The 26,211-nt window shown below is 44.9% G+C and overlaps 1 protein-coding gene across 2 annotated transcripts; it reads left to right on the forward strand.

The window, feature by feature from the left end:
- The first annotated feature begins 507 nt into the window (after positions 1-507).
- Positions 508-21,117, forward strand: layna (layilin a). Of its 2 annotated transcripts, XM_043677745.2 has the most exons (6): positions 509-877; positions 13,965-14,262; positions 14,850-15,007; positions 15,402-15,464; positions 18,766-18,865; positions 19,577-21,117. In XM_043677745.2, the coding sequence occupies exons 1-6, from the start codon at positions 805-807 to the stop codon at positions 19,905-19,907; spliced, it is 1,023 nt and encodes a 340-aa protein (XP_043533680.2). In that variant the 5' UTR covers positions 509-804; the 3' UTR covers positions 19,908-21,117. The 2 variants fall into 2 exon arrangements, with proteins under 2 accessions (XP_043533682.2, XP_043533680.2); XM_043677747.2 differs by lacking the exon at positions 15,402-15,464 and having other exon boundaries at positions 508-877.
- Positions 21,118-26,211: the final 5,094 nt, after the last annotated feature.

Here is a 26,211-nt window from a genome sequence, read left to right on the forward strand (position 1 = left end):
AACCCCATTGTAAATGTCTATTCCCATCCCCCCACCCCTTTTCAATTACTGGTCAATATTCACATTGTCAAGCTTGGGAATCTGTGTATGTGACATTAGTTTGCAAGATGTTGATGATATGTAAAGCAGATGCTGACTGTACATTTTAAACAGTGTAAATCCTCCAATAACTAGCAGGTAAAGTATTGTCATAGAGGCACACGTTATCAAGTCTTTATGCCCTTTGTCATATCCTTTATTCTTTGTATAATTTTGTTATTTTAAAATCCCAGTTTCTAAAGATTGTGTTTCTTCCTTTAACTAGATATTTAGATTTGGGCCTCTGGAATTTAACAGGTTCAATATCTAGGGATTAGATTTTTTAACAAATAGTTTTTTAGTTAATTGGTTTATTGATCATGACTCTGCTGCTCTCTCTCTCCTTCTCTGATGGGTAAAAAGTGCTGATGTTCAGGAACACTGCTTCCTGCAGTCCCACTGCACCACACCGAGAAAGAGACAGAGACAGGCAGCCAGAAACACAGACAGATAGATGCCTACAAAACGTGAGTAGAGAGTACAGAAACAGTGAGAGGGATAGAGGGAGAGAATGTGAGAGAGGGAGACGGGGGGGAAATGGTCCGAAGCAAAGATAGGAAAATAGGGAGAGAGTGAGCGAGGGGGAGAGACAGACGGGAATGCACACACACAGTGACAGGGAGGGGGTGTCTCCAGCGGTTTCCTGTTGGAATTAACTCGCCACGGGATGGAGAGGCCGGTACCGAGGGCTAGCGGTGGTCGCTGAGAACCCCTTCTCCCCAGGAGATGGAGCCCAGGACATTCCTGATGGTGATGGCAGTCTGGGTGCGCTCCGGATTCGCCTCCAAACTCCTGAGCGGTGAGTTCCAATGATCCACTAAAACTACAGCAGCTTTCACCAGAAACACCGATTGGAGTTTTTACCCTGTCCCATCCTCCCCTCCCCCCCTCCAACACCCCCCCCCCCCTTCCCCAACACCCCCACCCCCCTTCCCCAACACCCCCACCCCCCTTCCCCAACACCCCCCTTCCCCAACACCCCCACCCTCCCCTCCCCCCCCCCCTCCCCAACACCTCCAACCTCACCTCCCCCCCTCCAACACCCCCCTTCCCCAACACCCCCACCCTCACCTCCCCTCCCCCCTCCGCCACCCCTCCACCCTCCCCTCCCCCCTCCAACACCCCCCCTCCCCAACACCCCTGCTCCCCTCTTCCCCCCCTCCCCAACACCCCCCTTCCCCAACACCCCCTGGTCGAAGCTGGGACCCTGGTGCTGTGAGGCAGTAGTGCTAACCACTGAGCCACCGTGCTGCAGTTCAATTATTCTCCTGCTATTTTGTTCACATGAACATAATTGAATGGTGTGTTGTGATAAGTTTTGACATTTCCACTTCTCTCTGTTAACTGAAGAGAATCGATAAAGTGATTGACCACAAGTTTCACAGCAGCAGCTTAGAATGAGCTCGCTCCCTGTTACTGATCAATCATGTGCTCAATCCCATCACTGACTTTGACACAGTCCAACCCCACCATATCCTCAATTCTAATTTTCTTTGGTTAATTTATCGAGTTGATGAAGGAGGTAATTGTGAACTCAGGAGAGCTACATATTTACACCTGTGGTGTTAGGAGTTACAGTCTCACCCACACATCACTGCAGGAAGCCGAGAGGCAAAATCACGGAAATGACAATGGAAACTTTGATGTATAACCAAATGAAGAATCACCACCCTCTGTCTTCTACCTTTGAGCCAGTTCTGTATCCAAATGGCGAGTTCTCCCTGTATTCTATGAAATCTAACCTTGTTAACCAGTCTCCCATGGGGAACCTTGTCAAACGCCTTACTGAATTCTGTATAGATCACGTCCACCGCTCTGCCCTCATCAACCCTCTATGTTACTTCCTCAAAAGACTCAATCAAGTTTGTGAGACATGATTTCCCATGCACAAAGCCATGTTGATGATCCCTAATCAGTCCTTGCCTTTCCAAATACATGTACATCCTGTTCCTCAAGATTCCCTCCAACAACTTGCCCACCACCAACGTCAGGCTCACTGGTCTATGGTTCCCTGGCTTGTCCTTACCACCCTTCTTAAACAGTGGCACCACGTTAGCCAACCTCCAGTCTTCCGGCACCTCACCTGTGACTATCAATAACACAAATATCTCATCCACAAACTGAATCAAAAAATTTTCTTGTACACACTTAACAATTTCCTCTCCATCTAAACTCTTAACACTATGGCAGTCCCAATCTATGTTTGGAAAATTAAAATCCCTACCATAACCACCCTATTATTCTTACAGATTGCTGAGATCTCCTTCCAAATTTGTTTCTCAATTTCCCTCTGACTATTAGGAGGTCTATAATACAATCCCAATAAGGTTATCATCCCTTTCTTATTTCTCAATTCCACCCAAATAACTTCCCGAGATGTATTTCCAGGAATATCCTCGCTCAGAATAGCTGTAATGCTATCCCTTATCAAAAATGCCACTCCCCCTCCTCTTTTGCCTCCCTTTCTATCCTTCCTGTATCATTTGTATCCTGGAACATTAAGCTGCCAGTCCTGCTCATGCCTGAGCCATGTTTCCGTAATTGCTATGATATCCCAGTCCCATGTTCCTAACCATGCCCTGAGTTCATCTGCCTTCCCTATTAGGCCCCTTGCATTGAAATAAATGCAGTTTAATTTATTAGTCCTACCATGTCCCTGCCTGCACTGACTGTTTGACTCACTTCTGTTTTCAACTGTATCAGTCTCAGGTTGACCTCTTTCCTCACTATCTCCCTGGGTCCCACCCCCCCACCTTACTAGTTTAAATCCTCCTGAACAGCTCTAACAAATTTCCCTAACAGTATATTAGTCCCCTTCCAATTTAGGTGCAATCCGTCCTTCTTGTACAGGTCACTTCTACCCCAAAAGAGATTCCAATTATCCAAAAATGTGAATCCTTCCCCCATACACCAGCTCCTCAGCCATGCAATCATCTGCTCTATCCTCCTATTCCTGCCCTCACTAGCTCGTAGCATCGGGAGTAATCCAGATGTTACTATCCTTGAGGACCTCTTTTTTTTTTTTAAATTCCTGCCTAACTCTCTGTAATCTCTCTTCAGACTATCAACCTTTTTCCTTCCTATATCGTTGGTTCCAATGTGGACAATGACCTCTTGCTGGCCCCTCTTCCCCCATGAGAACATTCTGCACCCTCTCTGAGACATCCTTGATCCTTGCACCAGGGAAGCAACACACCATTCTGCTTTTTCGCTGCTGGCCACAGAAACGTCTGTCTGTGCCTCAGACTGGAGAATCCCCTAACACAATTTGAACTGAAGGGTCTGTTTCCATGCTGTACATCTCTATGACTCTATGACTCTAAATAGATCTACAATGAAGCTTTCCTGAACTCAATACCTCATGCTCTTGGTCCAGAAACAAATTAAATCAGCTTTTTAAAAAAACTAAATTAATTTGTAGTAAAAGCAGGTGTATCAGAAAGAAAGATTATTTTTGACAAACCTGATAAAATTCTTTAAGGAGACAGTGAAGAAAGGGTGCAGTATTTATTGATGTTTAGAAGTTTACGATATGATATTGTACAGAATACTATGAGAAAAGATTGGCTGATATGGATTTGCAAGAGAAGAACATTGGATTAAAAATAGATTACAAAGGCTGCAATACAGAGTTGGGTCTCCCACATTCACTTGTTCTGTATTCACTTCCATTTATTGTGATAGTGTGCTAGAGGAGGTGTTCCCCAGCTGAGAACAAAGACTAAGGAACAATATATCACTGGGTCACCAAGATTGCATTGACTTTTGCAGTCTATGCAGTCCATAGTACTCCATTCTCTGCCTATACATGTATCTGTCCAGATGCATCTGAAACATTGCGATTGTATCAACTTCCACCTCCTCTGGCAGCACATTCCAGGTATTTAACTACCCTCTGTGTAAAACACCTGCCTTCCATATCTTCTTTAAACTTACCCCTTTTAGTTTAACACTAGTAATTGACATTTCTATCCTGGGAAAAAGACTCCAACTATCCATTCTATCATACATTTGTAAACTTCTATCAGGTTGCCCCTCATCCTTTGACATTCAAGTGAAGCTAAACTAAGTTTATCCAATCTCTTCTCATAGCTAATACTCTCCAAACCAACATCCTAGTAAATCATTTCTGTACCCTCTCCAAAGCCTGCATATTCTTCTGGTAGTGTAGTGACCAGAACTATATACAATATTCCAAATGTGGCCAAACTAAAATCCTATGCAGCTTCAACATAACTCGCTGCCTTCACACTCTGTACACAGACTGATGAAAGTGACCATGCCACATGCATTCTTGACTACCCTATCCACTTGCCTAGATCCCTCTGTATGTTGATGCTAATAATGGTTCTGCCATTTACTGTATACTTCCCTCCTGAATTAGATTATCCAAAATGCATCACCTTGTATTTGACCAGATTAAACTCCATCTGCCATTTTTCTGCCCATGTCTCCAGTCTATCAATAATCAGTATTCTCTAGCAATCCTCCTCTGTGCCCACACCCCCCACCCACCTCCAATCTTTGTGTCGTCAGCAAACTTACTAATCAGGCCACCTATATTCTCCTCCAAATCATTTATATTCATTACAAACAACAGGGATCCCAGTGCTGATACCTGAGGAACACCATTGGTCACAGATTTCCAGTCAGAAAAACACTCTTCTGCCATGACTCTCTGTCTGTTTGACTAAGCCAATGCTGTTTCTAATTTACCAATTCACCATGGATCCCCTGTGACTTCAGCTTTTGTATCAGTCTGTCATGAGGGACCTTCTCAAAGGCCTTACTTAAGTCCATATTGACAACATCTACCATCCTGCCCTCATCAATTATCTTTATCATTTCCTCAAAAAAAGCTCAATCAAGTTTTGATTTGGAGATGCCGGTGTTGGACTGGGGTGGACAAAGTCAAAAATCATACAACACCGGGTTATAGTACGACAGGTTTATTTGGAAGCACTAGCTTTCAGAGCGTTGCTCCTTCATCTCCACAACCACCTGATACCCAAATATGAGCAAACCCTATCCCAATAACTTCCCTACCACTGCCCAAAGGCGCATTGGCCTGTAAATTCCCAGGTTATCCTTGTTGACTTTTTTAAACAAAGGAACAACATTGGTGTGCTCCAATTTTCTGGGACCTCCCCATGACTAAAGAGGATACAAAGGTTTTGTACAAGGTCCCAGCAATTTCCTCACCTGCCCCCCTCAGCATTCTGGGATAGTGCAGTTCGGTACTGGGATTGGTCTACCTTCATGCTTTTCAAAACAGCTAATGTCTCTTTTGAATATTGACATGCCCTAGAATATCAACACACTCCCTCCCAAGATTTACATTCACCAGGTCCTTCTCTTCATTAGGGACCTCACACACTTCCTCTGACTTCACGTATAAATTCCCTCCTTTGTTCTTGAGTGGACCCACCCTTTTGGCTGGTGACCCACTTGCTCCTGACATATGTATAAAAGGCCTTGGGATTTTCCTTAATCCTGTTCTTGTCTGTCTTCAGTTTCATAAACTGTGTATATGCTTTCTTTCTCTTTTTGACTAAGCTCTCAATTTCTCTTGTCATCCAAGGTTCCTGAATCTTGCCATCCTTATCCTTTATTTCCACAGGAACATGCTGATCCTGAACTCAAATTAACTGGCCTTTAAAGATTCCCACATGCACATGTGGATTTACTCCCAATCTACATTCCATCGATCCTGCCTAATATTGTGGTAGTTAGTCTTCCTCCAATTTAGTACTTTCACCCGAGAACTACTCTTATCCTAATCCAAAAGTAACTTAAAACTGAGAGAATTATGGTCACTGCTCCCAAAATGCTTCCCTACTAAAACTTTGATCACTGGCATGGGCTCATTCTCCAATACCAGGTCAATGTGACCCTTTACCTAGTTGGGCTAGTTACATATTATTTCAAAAAATTATCCTGGACACACCTAACAATTCTCATTGATCTAGGCCCCTGGCAGTAATGAAGTCCCAGTCAGTATCAGGAAAGTTAAAATCACGACAAACTTGTTTTTTTAAGGTTTTTCATAATCTGTCCACATATTTGTTCCACTATCTCCCAGTGGCTGTTGAGAGGTATGTGGTACAATTCTGTCAAAGTGATTGCACCCTTCATGGCTTCACTGGATGACCCCTCGAAGGTGTTCTCCCTCAGTTTGGCTGCGATATTCTCTCTAATCAGTAACTCTACACCCCACCTTTCTTATATCCCTCTCTATCACACCTGAAACATCTAAGTCCCAGAACATTAAGCTGCCAGTCTTGTCCCTCTCTCAATCAAGTTTCTGTAATAGCTACAATGCCATAGTTATATATAACAATCCAAACTCTAAGTTCATCTTTAACCTGTCATACTCCTCACATTAGACCTCCAGTCCACTATTCCCATGTTCAGCAATCTCTCCCTGTTTGTTTTTCCTCTCAGTATTACTGGCCTGGGTCTCTGACTCCTCCTTGGTCATTTTCCTTGCTGATCTATTGCTCTGGTTCCCATTCCCCTGCCACATTGGTTTGAACCTCCCCTGGGTGGCACTAGCAAACTTTGTTTGCCAGGATATTGGTGCCTCGTTGAGGTACAACTCGTCCTTCTTGTACAGGTCCCACCTTCCCTGGAAGACATCCCAATGATCCACATTCCCAAAGCCCTCTCTCTTACACCAGCTCTGGAGCCACGTATTTAACCGTACTATACTCCTATTCCTGGTCTCACTGGCACATGGTATAGGGAGCAATCCCAAGATTACAAAGTTCGAGGTCTTGCTTTTCAAATTCCTATTGAATTCCCTGAGCTCTCTTTGCAGAATTTTATCTCTCTTTCTGCCATTCTCAATGGTACCAATATTGACTACAACCTTCTGCAGCTCATTCTCCCCCTTCCTGTGCCCACACATCCTTGACCCTGGCAAAACAAGAGGCAACATACAACCCTGGAACTGTATGCGTTGCCATAGAAACACCTATCTGTGCCCCTGACTATTGAGTCCCCTATCAATACTGCTTACCTACACTTTGACCCTCAGTGTCACAGTGGGATCTCTGATCTGGCTGCTGCTGCTTGTTCCTGAGAGGCCTTACCCCACCACAGTATCCAAAGTGGCCTGTCTGCTTGAGAGGGGAATGACCTCAGGAATCCTGCAATGCTGCCAATGTTTCCTCTTCTTCATTGGTGATCACCCGAATCATCTCTGTCTGTGTATCCTTATTGGTGGCATGACCAGCTGACTAAATATATTATCCACGACATTCTCAGCCTCATGGATACTCCATAGGGAGTCCATCCACAGCTCCAGGTGCTCCATGCAAGCTGAGGCTGAACGCTCTCCCCATATGCAGTCATCACGGAGACTGGAAGTGCCATTGATTTCCCACACATTGCAGGAGCAGCATTCCACAAGGTTGTAGACATTATTGATTAAATCAACCCTCACAACTACCGACAATAATCCAGGAACTGATTACCCACAAATCCACGAGTCACCAAATTCAGGTCTCTCACTCACATTCTCTATTCCCCGCAGATTACAACTACAAAAAGTAAGTACTTTATCTCTCTCCAGACACTCCTCACTCAGTCTGTAAACCTGGTTCCTGAACAGCCAAGTCTTGACAATCTTTGAGTAATAACATCACCATTGGATCTCCAACCCTAGGTTCAACAGATACTAAATAGGCAGCACAATAACTGAATCAGAGAACTAACTATACTGACAGGAAATATTGAGAGGATAGTGAATTGGGAAAGTAGCCAGATGCAATTCAATGTCTGCAGTTAAGAGAGGGTAATTTTGGTCAAAATGAAATGATTTGAAGAAATTCCTTAAAATAGAGGCAGAGATGCTGCTGAAAGCCAAGGCATTGCCATGGAGATAGTTGGCTCCTGTGGTGCCAGGGAATTCAAGCACCTTTTGTTTGTAGGGAATGGATTCCATCATGTGAACAGTCCTGTGCCTATCACTTCTAGCAACCATGAATGAGCCATGTTATATGTTCAACCGATTCCCTTAAATTGGTTGTTCATGTTGTGATTAGCAAGCTCAGGATTGTTTGACTGGATGAGAATAAGAGGGAAAACCATATCCCTCTTTTATTCAGTAATGTCCCCAAGTTCTGTGCTACCAAGTAAGGAGTAAGGAAGAGTCTTGATTGTAGAAGGGCAGAGTGATTTGAGATCCGATTCCTAAAGCAATAAGCATGTTCCATGTCTATAAACAATAGAATGTGAGTTATGTTGTGAAGTACAGGATAAAAATACTTGATGATGAATTTGCATAAAAACCTCGTTAGATCACATGTGGAGGACCATGAGCCGGTTTGGGGTCTACATTATAGGAAGGACACCAAGCACCACTTCCACGTGTGTCGGATTTACTTGCCTTACTTACTGGGACTCGTTTTACACAAACAATGAGATATGGTTTATAGTGAGACCTGGTTTATTATCATTGAAACAGAAGATATGTACATGCAATTCTATGAAATCTGTCTTTCCCTCTAATTTGCCGAATAACCTTACTGTTCGTAAATGACTATGTTCTCACACTGGTTTGAAATCTGTGTTAGAATGTGATAACAAGGCTTATACTAACCCTGATTACAGCTTTCAAACTGAGGTTCAGACTCTTCTTCTCATTCAGAAGGTTCCTGCTCCTTTTGTTGACTTTGTCTCCAGAGTATAAGCCCCTCTGATTCAAGTGGCCCCTTTAAACCCAGTTCTCCAGGCCATCCCCACCTCTTGTGGCTTACCATTGGTTACTGCGTCAGCACAGTAACTCACGTGCAGCTTCCTCTGTATCTACTGGTTTGATACAGCAATGTAATTCACATAATTCAGCTACTCCCTATCCCCGGATGGGTGTTATAAAAGGCAGTATTGGGTAATGTAACTTCCCGATTGATTGAGCCAATCCTAGGAGTTGGATTGTCTAAAAACAGTTCTCCTGAAACTCTGAACTAATGTTCTGTCTGAAACCTTATGGCATTCTCTCATCAACACCAATTCAATATAGTCGATCAAGCTAAATGGCTTACATAACAGTCTAGCCTGATCCAACTTGATACAGAATACTGCACGCTTCCTGGTTTACCAACTTAATTCCCTTCCCAGCATGCCATTTAGTTCGCTAGTTTGGCTTTTGGTGTCCCAGAAGAGTAGTTATTTATTTAAAAGGGACACTCCACTACATAAAGGCTTTAGAGAGGGTAAACCTCAGATCACCATAGAGATGTACAGCACAGAAACAGACCCTTCAGTCCAACTCATCCATGCCAACCAGATATCCTAAATTAGTCTAGTCCCATTTATCAGCATTTGGCCCATATCCCCCTAAACCCTTCCTATTCATATACCCATCCAGATGCCTTTTAAATGTTGTAATTGTACCAGTCTCCACCACTCACTCTGGCAGCTCATTCCACATACGCACCACTCTCTGCGTGAAACATTTGCCTCTTAGGTCCCTTTTACATCTTTCCCCTCATCCCACACCTATGCCCCCTAATTCTGGACTCCCCCCACCCCAGGGAAAATACCCTAGCCATGCCCCACATGGTTTTATAAACCTCTATAAGGTCACCCCTCAGCCTCTGACACTCCAGGGAAAACAGCCCTAACCTATTCAACCTCTCCGTGTAGCTCAAACCCTCCAACCCTGGCAACATCCTTGTAAATCTTTCCCGAATCCTTTCAAGTTTCACAACATCCTTCCAATAGGAGGGAGACCAGAATTGCACACAATATTCCAACAGTGGCCTAACCAATGTCCTGTACAGATTGTTTCCGGGCATGAGAAAACACAAAGACAAAGCCTTTTTCATTAGAATAGATTAGATTAACAACGATTTGTTACAGTACTGCACATTCAGAAATGATGGGCAGGTGAGATAGAAACTGACTGTTCCAGTAACTGAAGGGGTCAGAAACAAGTGGTCATTAAAAAGCTGATTTGTGGGAGATTTAGGACAGAGAGGTAGGAGAGGCTGAGCAGTCCAGACATGAAGGAGGCAAGTTACCATGAAAGAACAGGTAAGAAAGCGGTGATAAAATAAGAGACCGAAAGGATTATGGGAGCAGAGTCAGTGCATATCATAAAGATGCTGCCCGTGTGGAATTAACAGTTGTACATCTGAAATCCTTTCAAGAACCAGTTAACCATCAGAACTTTAATGAGACAGATTTGATGTCCTTCTATATCATGGTCTTTTTTAGACTACAATATACAGCAGATGTTATAAAGATATTTACCCAAAAATTCACGGACTTTCAAAACACAATTGAACATTCTGAAACAATTAAAATAGTAATTGACGTGCCAATGTTTCCCTCAAAGCAAATCATCCCAGCAAGAATCCAAACACTACTGATGGAGAATGATTGATTGGTTCAGAATCTACAAAAATAAATCCATTCAGGAAGAATTACAATGCATTCTTTCCCTGTATCTAACCTTGTGCTGTCCCTGTCCTGGAAGTGTTTGATGGGGACAGTGTAAACGGAACTTTACTCTGTACCTAATCCCGTGCTGCCCCTGCCCTGGGAGTCATGAAGTATTACATCACAGAAATAGATCCTTTGGTCCAACTTGTCCATGTCGACCAGCTATCCTAAATTAATCTAGTCCCATTTGCCAACATTTGGCCCATAGCCCTCTAAACCCTTCCTATTCATGTACCCCTGTGGATGTCTGTTAAATGTTGTATTGTAGAAGCCTCTATCACTTCCTCTGGCAGCTCATTCCATACACACACCACCCTCTGCGTGAAAAAGTTGCCCCATAAATCCCTTTTAAATCTTTCCCCTCTCACCTTAAACCTATGCTCTCTAGTTTTAGGTTCCCCTACCCTGGGAAAAAGACCTTCGCTATTCAGCCTATCCATACCGCTCAGCCTCCGACGCTCCAGGGAAAAAAGTCCCAGCCTATTCAGCCTCTCCCTGTAGCTCAAATGCTCCAACCCTGGCAACATTCTTGTAAATCTTTTCTGTGCCCTTTCAAAGTGGTAGAAGGAGCTTTACTCTGTATCTAATCCCGTGCTGTCCATGTCCTGGAAGTGTTTGATGGGGGAACACTGTAGAAGGAGCTTTACTCTGTATCTAATTGTGTGGTGTCCCTGTCTTGGGAGCATGAGTTACTCTTCCTATATTACATTTTCTGGAAACAAAACTCATCCAAAACTTAGCTGTTCTGTCCTAACTTGGCCGTGTACTTATTGTCTGACGTTGCCTCTGAGCTGCCAATGTCTTGTACAAGTCTCACCACCTCATGGCGTCACCCTCCTGCAGACCAACCTTCTGTGATTGATGCACAAGGACACCCAGATCCCGCTGCATAGCAGCATGCTGCAACATTTTACCATTCAAGTAATAATCCTTTTTACTGTTACTCCGATCAAAATATATGACTTCACATTTATTAACATTGTATTCCAACTGCCAGACCTTTGCCCATTCACTCACTGTATCTGTGCTGCTCTGCAAAGTTTCACAGTCCTCTGCACACTTTGCTGTGCCACTCCTCTTAGTGTCACCTGCAAACTTTGAGACCGTACATGTCCCCAACTCCAAATCATCAATATAAAATGTAAATAATTGTGGTCCCAACACTGATCCCTGAGGGACACCACTAGTCATTAATCACCAGCCAGAACAGCACTCATTATTCCCACTCTTCGCTTCCTGTTAGTCAACCAATCCTCTATCCATGCTAATATTCTACCCCTAACACCATGCATCCTTCTCTTATGCTGCAGCCTCTTGTGCGGCACCTTGTTGAAGGCTTTTTGGAAATCTAGGTACACCACATCCACTGGGTCCCCATTGTCCACCTTGCTTGAAATGTCTTCATAGAATTCCAAAAGGTTTGTTAAGCATGACTTGCCCTTCATGAACCCATTCCGTGTCTGCCCAACGGGACAGTTTCTATCTGGATGCTATTTCTTCCTTGATAATAGACTCAAGCATCTTGCCCACTGCAGAGGTTAAGCTAGCCAGTCTATAATTCCCTGTCTTTTGTTTACCCCCCTTTTTAAACAGTGGCATAACATTTCCTGTTTTCCATCTGCTAGGATTGCCCAAAGTCCAGTGAATTTTGGAAAATTACCACAAATGCACTTGCTATTTCTCCCACCATCTCTTTTAGTATCCTGGGATGCATTGCATCAGGGCCAGGAGACTTGCCTATCCTTAGCTCCATTAGCCTGCCCAACACGACCTCTTCCATAATAATGATTGTTTCCAGGTCCTTACTTACCTTCACCTCTTTGTCAATTCCTGGCATGTTATTAGTGCCCTCCACTGTGAAGACTGACACAAAATACCTGTTCAAAGCCTCAGCCATTTCCTCATATCCCATAACGAGATGCCTCTTTTCATCCTCTAAAGGACCAATGTTTACTTTAGCCACTCTTTTTTGTTTTATATATTTATAGAAACTTTTGCTATCTGTCTTTATATTCTGTGCTAATTTCTTTCTCATGTTCTGTCTTACTTTTCTTTATGGCTCTTTTTGTGGCTCTCTGTTGGCCTTTAAAGTTTTCCCAATTTTCTCGTTTCCTGCTGTTCTTGGCCACTTTGTATGCCTTCTCTTTCACTTTGACAGCCTGCCTTATTTCCTTAGATACCAATGGCAGATTACCCCGCTTCTTACAGTCTTTCCTTTTCACTGGAATATACTTTTGCTGAACACTTTGAAAAATTGCTTTGAAAGTTCCCCACTGCTCATCAACTGTCCCACCATAAAATCTTTGTGTCCAGTCTACTTTAGCAAAGTCCTCCCTCATCCTATTGTTGCCTGCCTTGTTTAAGCACAGGACTCTGGTATTGGATTTTATCTTCACACTCTCCATTTATATTCTAAATTCAACCATGCTGATCACTCCTTCCGAGAGGATCCCTAACTATGAGGTCATTAATTATTCCTGTCTTGTTACACAGTCCCACATCTAGGATAGCTTGCTCCCTCGTCGGTTCCATTACATACTATTCAAGAAAACTATCACAGTTTTTTACGAACTCCTCCTCAACGCTACCTTGACTGAGCTGGTTTGATTAATCAGTATGTAGATTAAAATCCCCCATGATAATTGCTGTTCCATTTTTATAGGCATCAGTTATCTCTTTGTCTATTGCCCGCCCCAATGCGATGTTATTATTGGGTGGCCTATAGACTGCACCTAACAGTGAACTTTTCCTCTTAGAATTTCTCATTTCCACCCAAATGGATTCAATCTCATTCTCCATAGAACCTATATCATCTCTCAGCACCGCCCTGATGTAGTCCTTGATTATCAGAGCTACACCACCTCCCTTACCTTCCAGTCTGTCCTTTCGAGTGGTCTGGTACCCCTGGATATTTAACTCCCAGTAATGATCATCATGCAACCAAGTCTCTATAATGGCTACCAAATCATATTCATTCACAATGATTTGTGCCATTTTCTCATCAACCTAGTTATGAATGCCACGAGCATTCAGGAAAAGAGCCTTTATGATAGCTTTCTTACTAACATCTCTAATAATATCTCCTGAGTTATCCTTCCTTTTTGCTTCTTTCACAGTCTGCCTTGTATTTAAAGCCTCCTGCACATGCTAACCTGCTGCTTATCTTTCTATTTATCTTCATACTTGCTGTCATTTTCCCTTTCCCACTGACTCACTAGTTTAAAGTCCTAGTGACCACCCTATAAATACCTCATATTTATCCAAATTAAACTCCATCTGCCACCCTTCAGCTTATTGAAGCTATTGATCAAGATTGCTTTGTAATCTTTGATAACCATCTTTGCTGTCCATTCTACCACCAATCTTGGTGTCATCCACAAATTTATTAACCACGCTTTTGCTGTGCTTTAATCCCCTCTGTCAACCAATCCCAGGTCAGAATGTGTGTCGCAGGGGGGTTGAGCGCCCCTGTTATCAAATCGCCTATTTCCAGGACACCTCACTCAGACTGGGCTTTGAAGAGGCACAGAGTGAGTGCCAACGTGACGGGGGAAACCTCTTGAGCATTGAGACGGCAAATGAGCAGCGCTTTGTGGAAAAGTTGATTGAAAACTTGTCTGCAGGCGATGGTGATTTCTGGATTGGACTCTGGCGGAGAGAGAATGGGAATGAAAGCTCTGCAGACTGCCCTGACCTCTATCAGTGGATTGATGGCACTGACACCGGGTTTCGGTAGGTAACTCTTGTCTGATGATCAAGAACAGCAGCTCATTCTCCTCTTGGCTCTTACTGCTCCCCGTCACTGACCCACTGGATTCCAGCTGAGATCATGTAATCTCCAATGGCAGTGTCCCAGGTGATACTCTCACTCATTACCAAGTCTTGTTTATTCTGAAAAGCTGGTGTTGCCCCAAAACTCCAGTTCTCACAGACTGTGAGAATCTCTCACCATTGTTTTCCTTTTTTCTGTTCACTGAATCCATCCTCGGATATTAGCAAGCACTGACCTGAATAATTCCCAAGCACAACTCAGGGAAATTAAAACACATCTGCTAAAGTCCAGTCAAGGCTCAACAGAATTCCCATCCTTTGGAAATGAACACCGGAGAGTAGAGGTTTGGGATTAATCAACAAACAGAGGCCATCTCAGGTTCCTGTTGTTGCTGGTCTTCCATGTTACTGGGATGTTGGGCACTGATGCTGCTAAGTTAGTGAGTTACCAATTGCTGGATTACCAGTTAACCTGTTGCTGAGTTGTTTAGTTGCTGGGTTACTCGATTGACAGGCAATCAGGATTTGGTGTTTCTTATCTCTTTCAGTAACTGGTATGTGGATGAGCCATCGTGTGGTAGTGAGGGGTGTGTGGTGATGTATCACCAACCATCTGCCTCCTCAGGTATGGGAGGCCCCTATCTTTACCAATGGAACGATGATCGATGCAACATGAAGAACAACTTCATCTGCAAGTATGCTCCAGGTAAACACTCCAATGGATTGGTTCATGTGAATAGCAGCCTTTGACCCCATCCAATCCCTCACCCTCAAATAAATTCCAAAACTGTGGATTGGGATTGCACAACATGGCTCTGTGTGGAAAGGGAATGAAAAGAGAGGGAGTGGTGAGAGCAAGGTTTGGTTGGGTTTGGTGTTGGAGATTGGGATTGGGAGTGTGTTGGACTGCAAGTGAGGTGTCTGGAGGTTGGGGAATGGGTTGGGGGAAGTAAGCTGTGTGGGAGGGTGGTGGACTAGTCATGTTTAAGGATGGGGAGTGCAATGAAGGGAGAGAGAAATTACAGTTGGGCAAATGATGATGGATTATTTAGCCAATTGCTGGTCTCTGCCCTGATTGAGTCTCTCTGTTTTGCTCACAGTTCCAGATTCCTTGACTCCAGGGTCAATACCAACTCCCATTGATGGGAACAGCTTGGAAGAGGGTAAGAGGCAGTACTTTCATACGACCAAGAAACAAGAGGAGGCCACTCAGCCCTTCAGGCCTGCTGTGCCTTTTAATAAGATCATGGCTGATCTGATTTTAACCCTAACTTCACATTCCTGTAAACGTCTTTGTGATAAAGATTCTATCTCCCTCTTCCTCAAAAATATTTAACAAATCTGTATCCACTGCCTTTTGAGGAAACATTCCAAAAACTCATAATCCTCTGAAAGAGAAAAATGTTTCTGCATCTTTGTCTGAAATGGGTGCCATCTTATTTCTGAACAGTGATCCCTGGTTCGAGATTCCCCAACAAGAGGAAACATCCTTTTCACATCTGCTCAGTTAAATCCCCTCAGGATCTTATAAGTTTCAATTCAGTCACTTCTGGCACTGTGTCCAGAGGTGACAGGCCTAACCTGTCTAGCCTTTCCTCAATCGGCAATTGCTCATTCCAGGTCTTAGTCTAGTAACGCTTCATTGAACTGCTGCCAATGCATTACCATCCTTCTGTAAGTACAGGTGAAGAATTCTGTACTTACAGTATTTCAGATGTGGGCTCACCAATGCCCTGTGTAATTGATACATAGCCTCCCTATTCTTGCATTAAATTTCACCATTATAGGATAGTGAAGGCGGCGTTTGGTATGTTTTCCTTTATGGTCAGAGTACTGAGTACAGGAGTTGGGAGGTCATGTTGCGGCTGTACAGGACATTGGGTAGGACACTGTTGGAATATTGCGTGCAATTCTGGTCTCCTTCCGATCGGAAAGATGTTGTGAAACTTGAAAGGGTTCAGAAAAGATTTACAAGGATGTTGCCAGGATTGGAGGGTTTGAGCTACAGGGAGAGGCTGAACAGGCTTGGGCTGTTTTCCCTGGAGCGTCGGAGGCTGAGGTTTACCTTATAGAGGTTTACAAAATTATGAGGAGCATGGATGGGGTAAATAGGCAAAGTCTTTTCCCTGAGGTGAGGGAGTCCAGAACTAGAGGGCATAGGTTTAGGGTGAGAGGGGAAAGATATAAAAGAGACCTAAGGGGCAACTTTTACACGCGGAGGGTGGTACATGTATGGAATGAGCTGCCAGAGGATGTGGTGGAGGCTGGTACAATTGCAACATTGAAGAGGCATCTGGATTGGTATATGAATAGGAAGGGTTTGGAGGGATATGGGCCGGGTGCTGGCAGGTGGGACTAGATTGGGTTGGGATATCTGGTCAGCATGGACGGGTTGGACCGAAGGGTCTGTTTCCATGCTGTGCATCTCTATGACTCTATCAGAAGTGGGGATGTTTGCTCATGATTGCACAATGTTCAGCACCATTCGTGACTCCTCAGGTACTGAAGCAGAGCCTGTCTAAATGTAGTTAGATTTGGACAATATTGAGGTTTGGGCTGAAAAGTGACAAGTAGCATTCATGCTGCACAAATGCTATCAACGTCCTGGGAGTTATCTTTGACCAGGAGCTGAACTGGACCAGTCATATAAGTACAATGTCTAGAAGAAATCAGGTCAGAGATTGAAAATTCTGCAGTAAGTAACTCATCTTCTGGACTCCCCAAAGCCTCCATCTGTAAGGCACAAGTCCTGTGTTTGATAGAATACTCCCCACTTCCCTGGATGGGTGCAGCTCCAATAACACTCAAGAAGCTTGACCTACCATCCATGATAAAATGGTTTGACTGATTGGTACCACATCCACTCCCTCCGCTGCCCTCTGTTGGAGCAGTAAGGACCATCTACAAAATGCACTGCAGGATATCAGGCAAGTTCAGTAAACCTTCCAAACCCATGACCACTTCCATTTAAAAGGGCAAGTGCAGCAGATATATGGCAACAACATCTCATGCAAGTTCTCCTCCAAACCACTCACCATCCTGACTTAGAAATATATTGCCATTCCTTCAATGTTGCTGGATCAAAGTTCTGGAATTCTGTCCTTAATGACATTGTGCGTGTAATTACCATCCAAGGATTTCCATGGTTCAAGAAGGTAACTCATCACCACCTTCTGCAGGACAATTAGGGCTGGAACTTTCCATGCATATCTTCCCTAAACTTGTCCCGTCTCACTTTGATGTCATGACCCCTAGTAATTGAGACCCCACTCTGGGAAAAGATTTCTTGCTATCCACCCTGCCTATACCTCTCATGATTTTGTAGACCTCAATCAGGTCCCCCTCAACCTCAGTCTTCCTAATGAAAATAATCCTAATCTATTCAACCTCTCTTCATAGCTAGCACCCTCCATACCAGGCAACATCCTGGTGAACCTCCTCTGCACCCTCTCCAAAGCATCCACATCCTTTTGGAAATGTGGCGACCAGAACTGTACTCAGTATTCCAAATGTGGCTGAACCAAAGTCCTGTACAACTGTAACATGACCTGCCAATTCTTGTATTCAATTCCCCTGTCCGATGAAGGAAAGTATGCTCTATGCCTTCTTGACCACTCTATTGACCTGCGTTACCACCTTCAGGGAACAATGGACCTGAACACACCGATTTCTCTGTGCATCAATTTTCCCCAGGGCTTTTCCACTTACTGTATAGTTTGCTCTTGAATTGGATTTTCCAAAATGCATCACCTCACAATTGCCTGGATTGAACTCCATCTGTCATTTCTCCACCCAACTCTCCAATCTGTCTATATTCTGCTGCATTCTCTGACAGTCCCCTTCACTATCTGCTACTCCACCAATCTTGTGACATCTACAAACTTGCTCATCAGACCACGTATACCTTCCTCCAGATCGTTTATGTACCCTAGGGGTATTTCACACTATAGGGCATATTTTTAAGGTGAGAGGAGAAAGATTTAAAAAAGACATGAGGGGCAATTTTTTTTACACAGTGGTTCGTGTGTGGAATGAACTTTCATTTTTTAGATGAGTACGTGAGTAAGAAATGTTTGGAGGGATATGGACCATGCACAGGTAGGTGGGACTCGTTTAGTTTGGGATTATGGTTGGCATGGACTGGTTGGACTGATGGGTCTGTTTCCCTGCTGTTTGACTCTGTGATTCTCTAAAAGGCATCTGAATGGCTACATGACTAGGAAAGGTTTACAGGGATATTGGCCAAATACTAGAACATGGGACAAGATCAATTAGGGAATTAGATTGGAATGGGCGAGTTGGACTAAAGGGTGCTATATGACTCTATGACAAGTGACTTAGAAGGAATAAACCTTAACCCCAGGTCAATCCCCATTCCTTGGCTTTAACCTGTAATTGTTGCAGAAATTCCCGTTTTCATTCTGGAGGGTTTTTCCTTTATAATTGGAGTTTCATTTCTTACAGACAACACCCTGAACATCCTCTACATTATTATTCCGACAATCCCAGTGCTCATCCTCCTGCTGGTGCTCAGTGCCATCTTCTGTCTCCGTGTCGTGAGAAGGTGAGTTCAGAAACACTGAATCCAGCACCCCACCAATCCTGACCAATCACCAACTGACTGATCCCACATTGACCAATCCCATCCATCACTGACCAAATCTGATCTCCATCCAGCACTGGCCAATCTCAATCCTGATCCATCACTAACCAAACCTGATCCCCTACTGATCAAACCTGATCAATCACTGACAATTTGGAGAAAGTGAGGACTGCAGATGCTGGAGGTCAGTCAATAAGTGTGGTGCTGGAAAAGCGCAGTAGATTAGGTGGGATCCAAGGAGCAGGAGAGTCGACATTTTGAGCATAAGCTCCTCATCATTCCTGATGTAAAGCTTATGCTCGAAATGTCAACTCTCCTGCTCCTCGGATGCTGCCTGACCGGCTGTGCTTTTCCAGCACCACACTTTTTGATTCAATCACTGACAACTACCTAGTGACAGAACATGACCATTGTACAGCGACAGATCATTTCCTCTTGTGAGGCACTGCACTGCTCTCCCTGTTTTTCTCCCTCCCCTCCCTCTTTTCAGCCTCCCCCTTCTCTTTGCCCCGTCTCCTCTCTGTTTGCCCCCTCCCCCACCTTCTCTTTCTCCACCTCTTTCCCCTCTTTCTTCTCACTCTTTCCCTTGCCTTTTCCCCTTTTCATCCTGGATCTCTGCTGCTGTTGTACAGTTATTCAGGATTGACATTACTGAAATTCTTTTGCCTTCAGGAGGAAAGAGAGATGTGAGACGATCGTGAAGGAACAGCATTTCTGGATGGAATCTGTCAGAAGCAACTCTCCAAAGCTGGAGATATACAATGTCATCATGAAGCAGTCAGAGGCTGATTTAACTGGAACCCGACCTCAAATAAAGAACATTTCTTTCCGAAGCTCTGCTCCCAGCCAGGAACTAGACAATGTTTCCAGAGAATATGACAACATTGGTACCAATTGTTCCACAAGTGGTTTTGTGACAAATGAGATTTATGAACCTTATAGTCATCAAGTGAAAAAATGTGGAGAATCTGGCTGGGTGGAAAATGAGATCTATGGTTACTAGGAGCATCCAATGTCGAGTTAATTCTTTCTGAAACTCTAACCAAGAGATGAATAGTTTGTTCGTCTCTGCTGAGACGCTCCTTCCCCTGCTGGAGAAAGGGGTCCACTTCCAGCATGCAGAGGAAATGCACCCTTTAATGCGAGTGAGAGAGACCCATCTGTGAAAGTAGAAACTGAAGCCATCATCACAGAACCAGGAACCCGAACAAAGCTTCAGTGAGTTGGGAAAATGTGGTTCACTTCTCTTATAGTCTTCCTCGTGTTACCCTGTCTTATAGTTCCTATTTCAATGCAAGGACAGTCTGTATCAAGCATTTGCCCACAAAATATCTGACATTAAACACAAGCTGCACAATATTTGCTGTTAATATTTAACTGCTACAAAACTCTAGCAGGAATTATTCAGACCCATTTCTCTCTTGAGTGTTGGAGGACACTTGCAGGTGAAATGCTACAACACTCAATGTACAAAAGTGTGGTGCTGGAAAAGCTCAGCTGGTCAGGCAGCATCCGAGGAGAAGGAGAGTCGATGTTTTGAGCATAAGCTCCTAACCAGGCTCTTCACTCGAAACATCGACTCTCCTGCTCCTCGGATGCTGCCTGACCGGCTGTGCTTTTCCAACACCACATTCTCGACTCTGATCTCCAGCATCTGCAGTCCTCACTTTCTCCTAACTCTCAATATACACCCTTCCCTCTCTTCAGGAGCAGGGAAATAGAGGAGGCCATTCAGCCCACTTAGATTGTGGTGATCTGTATTTCAACTCCACATCCTTGGACACCCTTACCCAGCAAAAGTTTCAACTGATTCACAGCATCCACAGTCTTCTCTGGGAAAGTTCGCCAGATTATTAAATACAAACTTTGTATTAATATTGCAATGTATGTTAGAAATCCAAGGGAAGAACTTTACAAATGTACATTGGATGGTTTTAATTATCTAGAACTTTTTCTGGATTTTGCTAATTTTATTTTTGAATCCATTTAATGTTTTTAAAATGCCTTTGTTTGCACTGGGAATAAATGTAAGTATGGTTTTCTGTAATGACGTGGAAAGACTGGGCTACGGATCTGATAATGTTACCAGCTCCTTAAAAGCACCTGATGAAATAGCTTTAAAATGCAATCCACTGTGAACCATCGTTTGTGATGCTTTTTATTAAAAATATGTCATTTGGGGCTTCCTGAAGCTCTCTGATCACCCCTGAAGCTCAAAACACTGTGTCATTATTGTCTTGAGGATATTATTAGGACCGTGTTTGGTCCAGTGAGTATTACTGGATTATATGATGTTCCATGAATGTGTGTTACTGGTGAAATAAATTCACAGAGCCCAGTATCCCGTCACCAAGTCACCCATTATTTACACATGGAGAGTCCCTGACCCTGATCCAGCTCCCTCAGAACCAGCTCTCAGAGTGAACAGAATCTCTGACACTCCTGTTCTTTTTTCCCCCCCTAAACTGAGGAAACTCTGAATCTCCTGTTTATTTTTTAAATTTTATTAAACAATTCCAAAAGAGGTTACAGAAAAAAAATTAACATCCCCGTGTCTGCGTGGGTTTCCTCCGGGTGCTCCGGTTTCCTCCCACAGTCCAAAGATGTGCAGGGTCAGGTGAATTGGCCATGCTAAATTGCCTGTAGTGTTAGGTAAGGGGTACATGTAGGGGTATGGGTGGGTTGCGCTTCGGCGGGGCGGTGTGGACTTGTTGGGCCGAAGGGCCTGTTTCCACACTGTAAGTAATCTAATCTAATCTAATCTAATTTACAGCTGTATACAACAGCAATTTTACAAGGGAGAGGAGCCAGGCCACAAACCCTACCATTCAACCAGTTTACAGGGAAATGAGGACAAACCACGAATCCCAGTTTCAAATATGAAAAGAGAGCAACAATGACATTTATACATAAGACAATCCTGTTACGTAAAAATGTGCATACAATACTGACCCAGCAAGACCTCGTCCCTCCCACCTTCTGATCACTCTAAGGCAGCCCGCCCCTACCCACCTTCCAGCTCTTGGTCCACCCCATGCCCCTTCCATATCTTGGTCCACCCTGCCACACCTTTCGACCACCTCTAGGGCAGCCCGCCCCGGTACGCGCCCAGGGTGACAGCGGTCAGGACGGCCTACCCACCTTCCAGCTTCACTAACCACCCTCAGCACCTTTTGACCACCTCTGGGGCAGCCCGCCCCGGTACCTGTCCAGGGTGACAGCACTAAGAACAGCTACCCGCCTTCCGGATCTCAGCCTGCCCCTACGTACCATTGTGCTCTCACCCACCCCGATGCGCCATCCGGCCAGTGGGCTATCCTGGCACACCTTCCGGCCACCTCTAGGACAGCCCATCCCCTTCCCTGGGACGACAACGTGCAGGGTAGCCCACAAGCCTTCCGGATCTCAGCCTGCCCCTCTGCGCCTTCTGGCTCTCGGCTGCTCTGACACACCTTTTGACCACCTCTAGGACAGCCCGTCCTGAACACCCCTTCTCGGGACGACGGCGCTCAGAACGGCCTACCCACCATCTGGCTCTCAGGGTGACTGGCATCAGGGTGGCCTACGCACCCTCTGGCTTTTGGGACAGCCTACCAACCTTCAGGTTCACAGGATGGCCTACCCACCTTCTGGCTCTTGGGGTGACAGCTTTCAGGACGACCCATGAGCCTCCCAGCTCACAATAAGGCCTGCCAGACCCAGGGAAACACAAGACAGTGCAGGTGATAACCCCAACAAACCATATGACAGTTAATTACCAAAACACAGAGTCCTTTCTGGTACACAGTCCCAATACAGAGTCTTCAAAGTATACAGTCCATTCCCAGGAAGAGTCCACTCCAGTTTACAAGGTGCATTGTCCAAAATGGAGTCCACTCCAAATTGCAGAGTCCACCACTACAAAACAGGGTCTCCAACCGAGAGCAGAGTCCACTCCTGAAGGCAGCAAATGCACACCCCACATCACACTCGTGTTCAGTCTCCATGGAGTCCTGGCCCAGCCTTGGAAAACCAGGCCCACTCACAGGAACATTGTATATTGTAGTTAACTCACAGGGATTTGATCCACTCCTGAAGGAAAGGTCTTCTCCCAAACTCCAGGATACAGCACGTGCTCACCTCCGAGCACACACACAGGTGTTCAATCTTCAGAGGCCCAGTCCCAGGTCTAGTCCTTCCCACAGGAACAGCTTCTTTGGTAAAATGTATGTCTTCCACAAGGGCTCAGTCCAGATATTCCTGTTTTTTTTACTAGTTATAATATTTTATTAAACAAATTACAAAACAGTTTACAAAAAACAGTTAACATTTGCAGATGTATACAACAGCAATTTTACAAGGGAGAGGAGCAGCAAAGCAAGGCCCAAACCCTACTCTGCAACCAGTTTATACAAAGATGAGGACAAACCTCAAATCCCAGTTCCACATATAAAAGACAGTGACAATGACATTTGTACATAAAAAGCTAACCCAGTTACATAAACAGTGCATACAATACAGACCCAGCAAGACCCCGTTCCTCCCAACTTCTAGCCACTCTAAGGCAGCCCGCCCCTACCCACCTTCCGGCTCTCGGTCCATCCCATGCCCCTTCCAGTTCTCAGTCCGCCCTGACACACCTTTCGACCACCTCTAGGGCAGCCCGCCCCGGTACGCGCCCAGGGGTGACAGCACTAAGGACAGCTACCCGCCTTCTGGCTCTCGGTTTGCCCCTATGTACCATTGGGCTCTCACCCACCCCGATGTGCCATCCGGCCAGTGGGCTATCCTGGAACGATAGCATGTAGGGTAGCCCACAAGCCTTCTGGATCTCAGCCCGACCCTACGCGCCTTCTGGCTCTCGGCTGCTCTGACACCTTTTGACCACCTCTAGGGCAGCCTGTCCCGATCACCCCTTCTTGGGACGACGGCGCTCAGAACGACCTACCCACCATCTGGCTTTCAGGACAGCCCACCAATCTTCAGGTTCACAGGATGGCCTACCCACCCTCCGACACTCAGGGTGACAGCTTTCAGGACAACCCATGAGCCTCCCAGCTCACAGTAAGGCCTGCCAGACCCAGGGACACAAAACAGTGCAGGTGATAGACCCAGGAAACACCACAATACAGTTAGTTACCAAAAAAACAGTCCTTTCTGGTACACAGTCCAAATCTATACAGTCTTCAAGATATGGAATCCATTTCCAGGAAGAGTCCACTCCAGTATACGATGTACGTTGTCGGAAACAGAGTCTGCTCTAAACTGCAGAGTCCATTGCTAAAAACAGAGTCCGCAACCGAGAGCAGAGTCCACTCCTGAAGGCAGCAAATGCACACCCCACAGCACACAGGCATTCAGTCTCCACAGAGTCCTGGCCCAGCCTTGGAAAACCAGGCCCACTCACAGGAACATAGTACAGGTGCAGTTAACTCACAGGGATTTGGTCCACTCCTGAAGGAAAAGTCTGCTGCCAAACTCCAGGATACAGCAACTGCTCACCTCCCAGCACACACACAGGTGTTCAATCTTCAGAGGCCCAGTCCCAGGGCTAGGCCTCCCCACAGGAACAGCTCCTCTGGTAAAATGGATGTCTTCCACAAGGGCTCAGTCCAGATACTCCTGTTCTTTTTTTTCAAATTTCCACCACCAGGAAGATAGGAAAACACCCGAGTGGCCAAATCTCTGTTTATTTTATATTTTTTGTTTTAACTCCTGTTCTTATCTGTCAGCCAGGGCTCCCTGATTGGACCAGATTAACAGCCACAATCAGGCAACTCATATTCTATGATGTTCACTTTGCTGACCTCAACACAATCACTACAACTAAGCTATTTGCTGCTGCTTGGGTGTTACTCGTCTATATGATGCACAGTGTGTATGTGTGTCACTGGGCTATATAACGCATAATATGTACGTGTGTCACTGGGCTATAGGATGCACGGTGTGTACGTGTGTCACTGGGCTATAGAATGCACAGTGTGTATGTGTGTCACTGGGCTATAGGATGCACAGTGTGTACATGTGTCACTGAGCTATAGGATGCACTGTGTACATGTGTCACTGAGCTATAGGATGGGTGATGTGATGCTCAGGATGTATTATGGAGCTATAGGATGCTTGGTGTACGTTATATAGAAACATAGAAAATATAGCAGGGTGAAGACATTTGGTCATTCAATATAATCACCACTGCCTCCTGTACTCTTTGATCTCTTTTAGTCCAACATATTCTCTCTAACTCCTTGAAAACATTCAATGTTTTGGCCTCAACCAGTTTCTGTGGCAGACAATTCGGCATGGTCACCACTCCCTGAGTAAAGTAATGTCTCCTCATCTCAGTCCTACATGGTTTACCCCATGTCCTTAAACTGTGGCCCCGGTTCTGAACTCCCCCACCATTGGGAGCATCCTTCCCAGGTTACAGTGTTACAGGTTTCTATGAGATCCCGCCTTATTATTTAAAGTTTAGTGAATATAATCCTAACTGATCCACTCTTTCCCCTCATGTCAGTCCCGCCAACGAGGTATCTGTCTGGGAAATCTTTGTTGCACTTACTCCATAACCATTGGAGCCATATGGCTCTGTGTGACTGCACTATATGATGCTCAATGTCTGTACTGCTGAGATATATGTTGCCAACACGCTAATGGGAAGACACAACCTCACAGGACACAGTGTTGACTCCAGCTACAACTCTCACTCCTAAATGGAAAGTTTGACCTCCTCCCAATGACTGTACTTTCTGCTGTCATGGTTATCCAGGGCATGTCCTTTCCTCCCCAAAGGCTGTCTAACCTTCAGCGTTTCCATTGTTTCTACTTTAATATTGACTTATTGTTTCTTTTCACCTTTCAAACAGGATAGTACTGGTCGTCTGACAGTTCAGTGCTCCCTCAGGACTGACCCTCTGACAGTGCCCACTCCCCCAGCACTGACCCTCTGACAGTGCGGCACTACCTCAGCACTGACCCTCCGACAGCGCAGTACTCCCTCAGCACTGACCCTCCGACAGTGCGGCACTCCCTCAGCACTGACCCTCCGACAGCGCGGCACTCCCTCACCACTGACCCTCCGACAGCGCGGCACTCCCTCAGCACTGACCCTCCGACAGTGCGGCACTCCCTCAAGTATTCAGGGGAAAGAGTATTGGGCAAGATGGTGGCACATACATGGAATGAGCTGCCAGAGAAAATGGTGGACGCTGTTACAACTACAGCATTTAAAATTACAACATTGTGTGATTTTTAACATTGTCCACTCCAGTCCAATACTGGCATCACCACAACATTTAAAAGGCATCTTGATGGGTATATGAGTAAGAAGG

Source organism: Chiloscyllium plagiosum, unplaced genomic scaffold, assembly GCF_037043375.1.
Source record: "Chiloscyllium plagiosum isolate Xiang-an unplaced genomic scaffold, Cpla_swu_hap1 HiC_scaffold_29, whole genome shotgun sequence".
Taxonomy (NCBI): Eukaryota; Metazoa; Chordata; class Chondrichthyes; order Orectolobiformes; family Hemiscylliidae; genus Chiloscyllium; species Chiloscyllium plagiosum.

Excerpts from the sequence above, each read along its gene's own strand:
- layna (XM_043677745.2), top strand. The coding sequence starts at position 805 with ATGGAGCCCAGGACATTCCTGATGGTGATGGCAGTCTGGGTGCGCTCC. Across the intron at positions 14,263-14,849 it reads GGCACTGACACCGGGTTTCG|TAACTGGTATGTGGATGAGC; the intron begins GTAGGTAACTCT and ends TATCTCTTTCAG. Across the intron at positions 18,866-19,576 it reads TGTCTCCGTGTCGTGAGAAG|GAGGAAAGAGAGATGTGAGA; the intron begins GTGAGTTCAGAA and ends TTTTGCCTTCAG.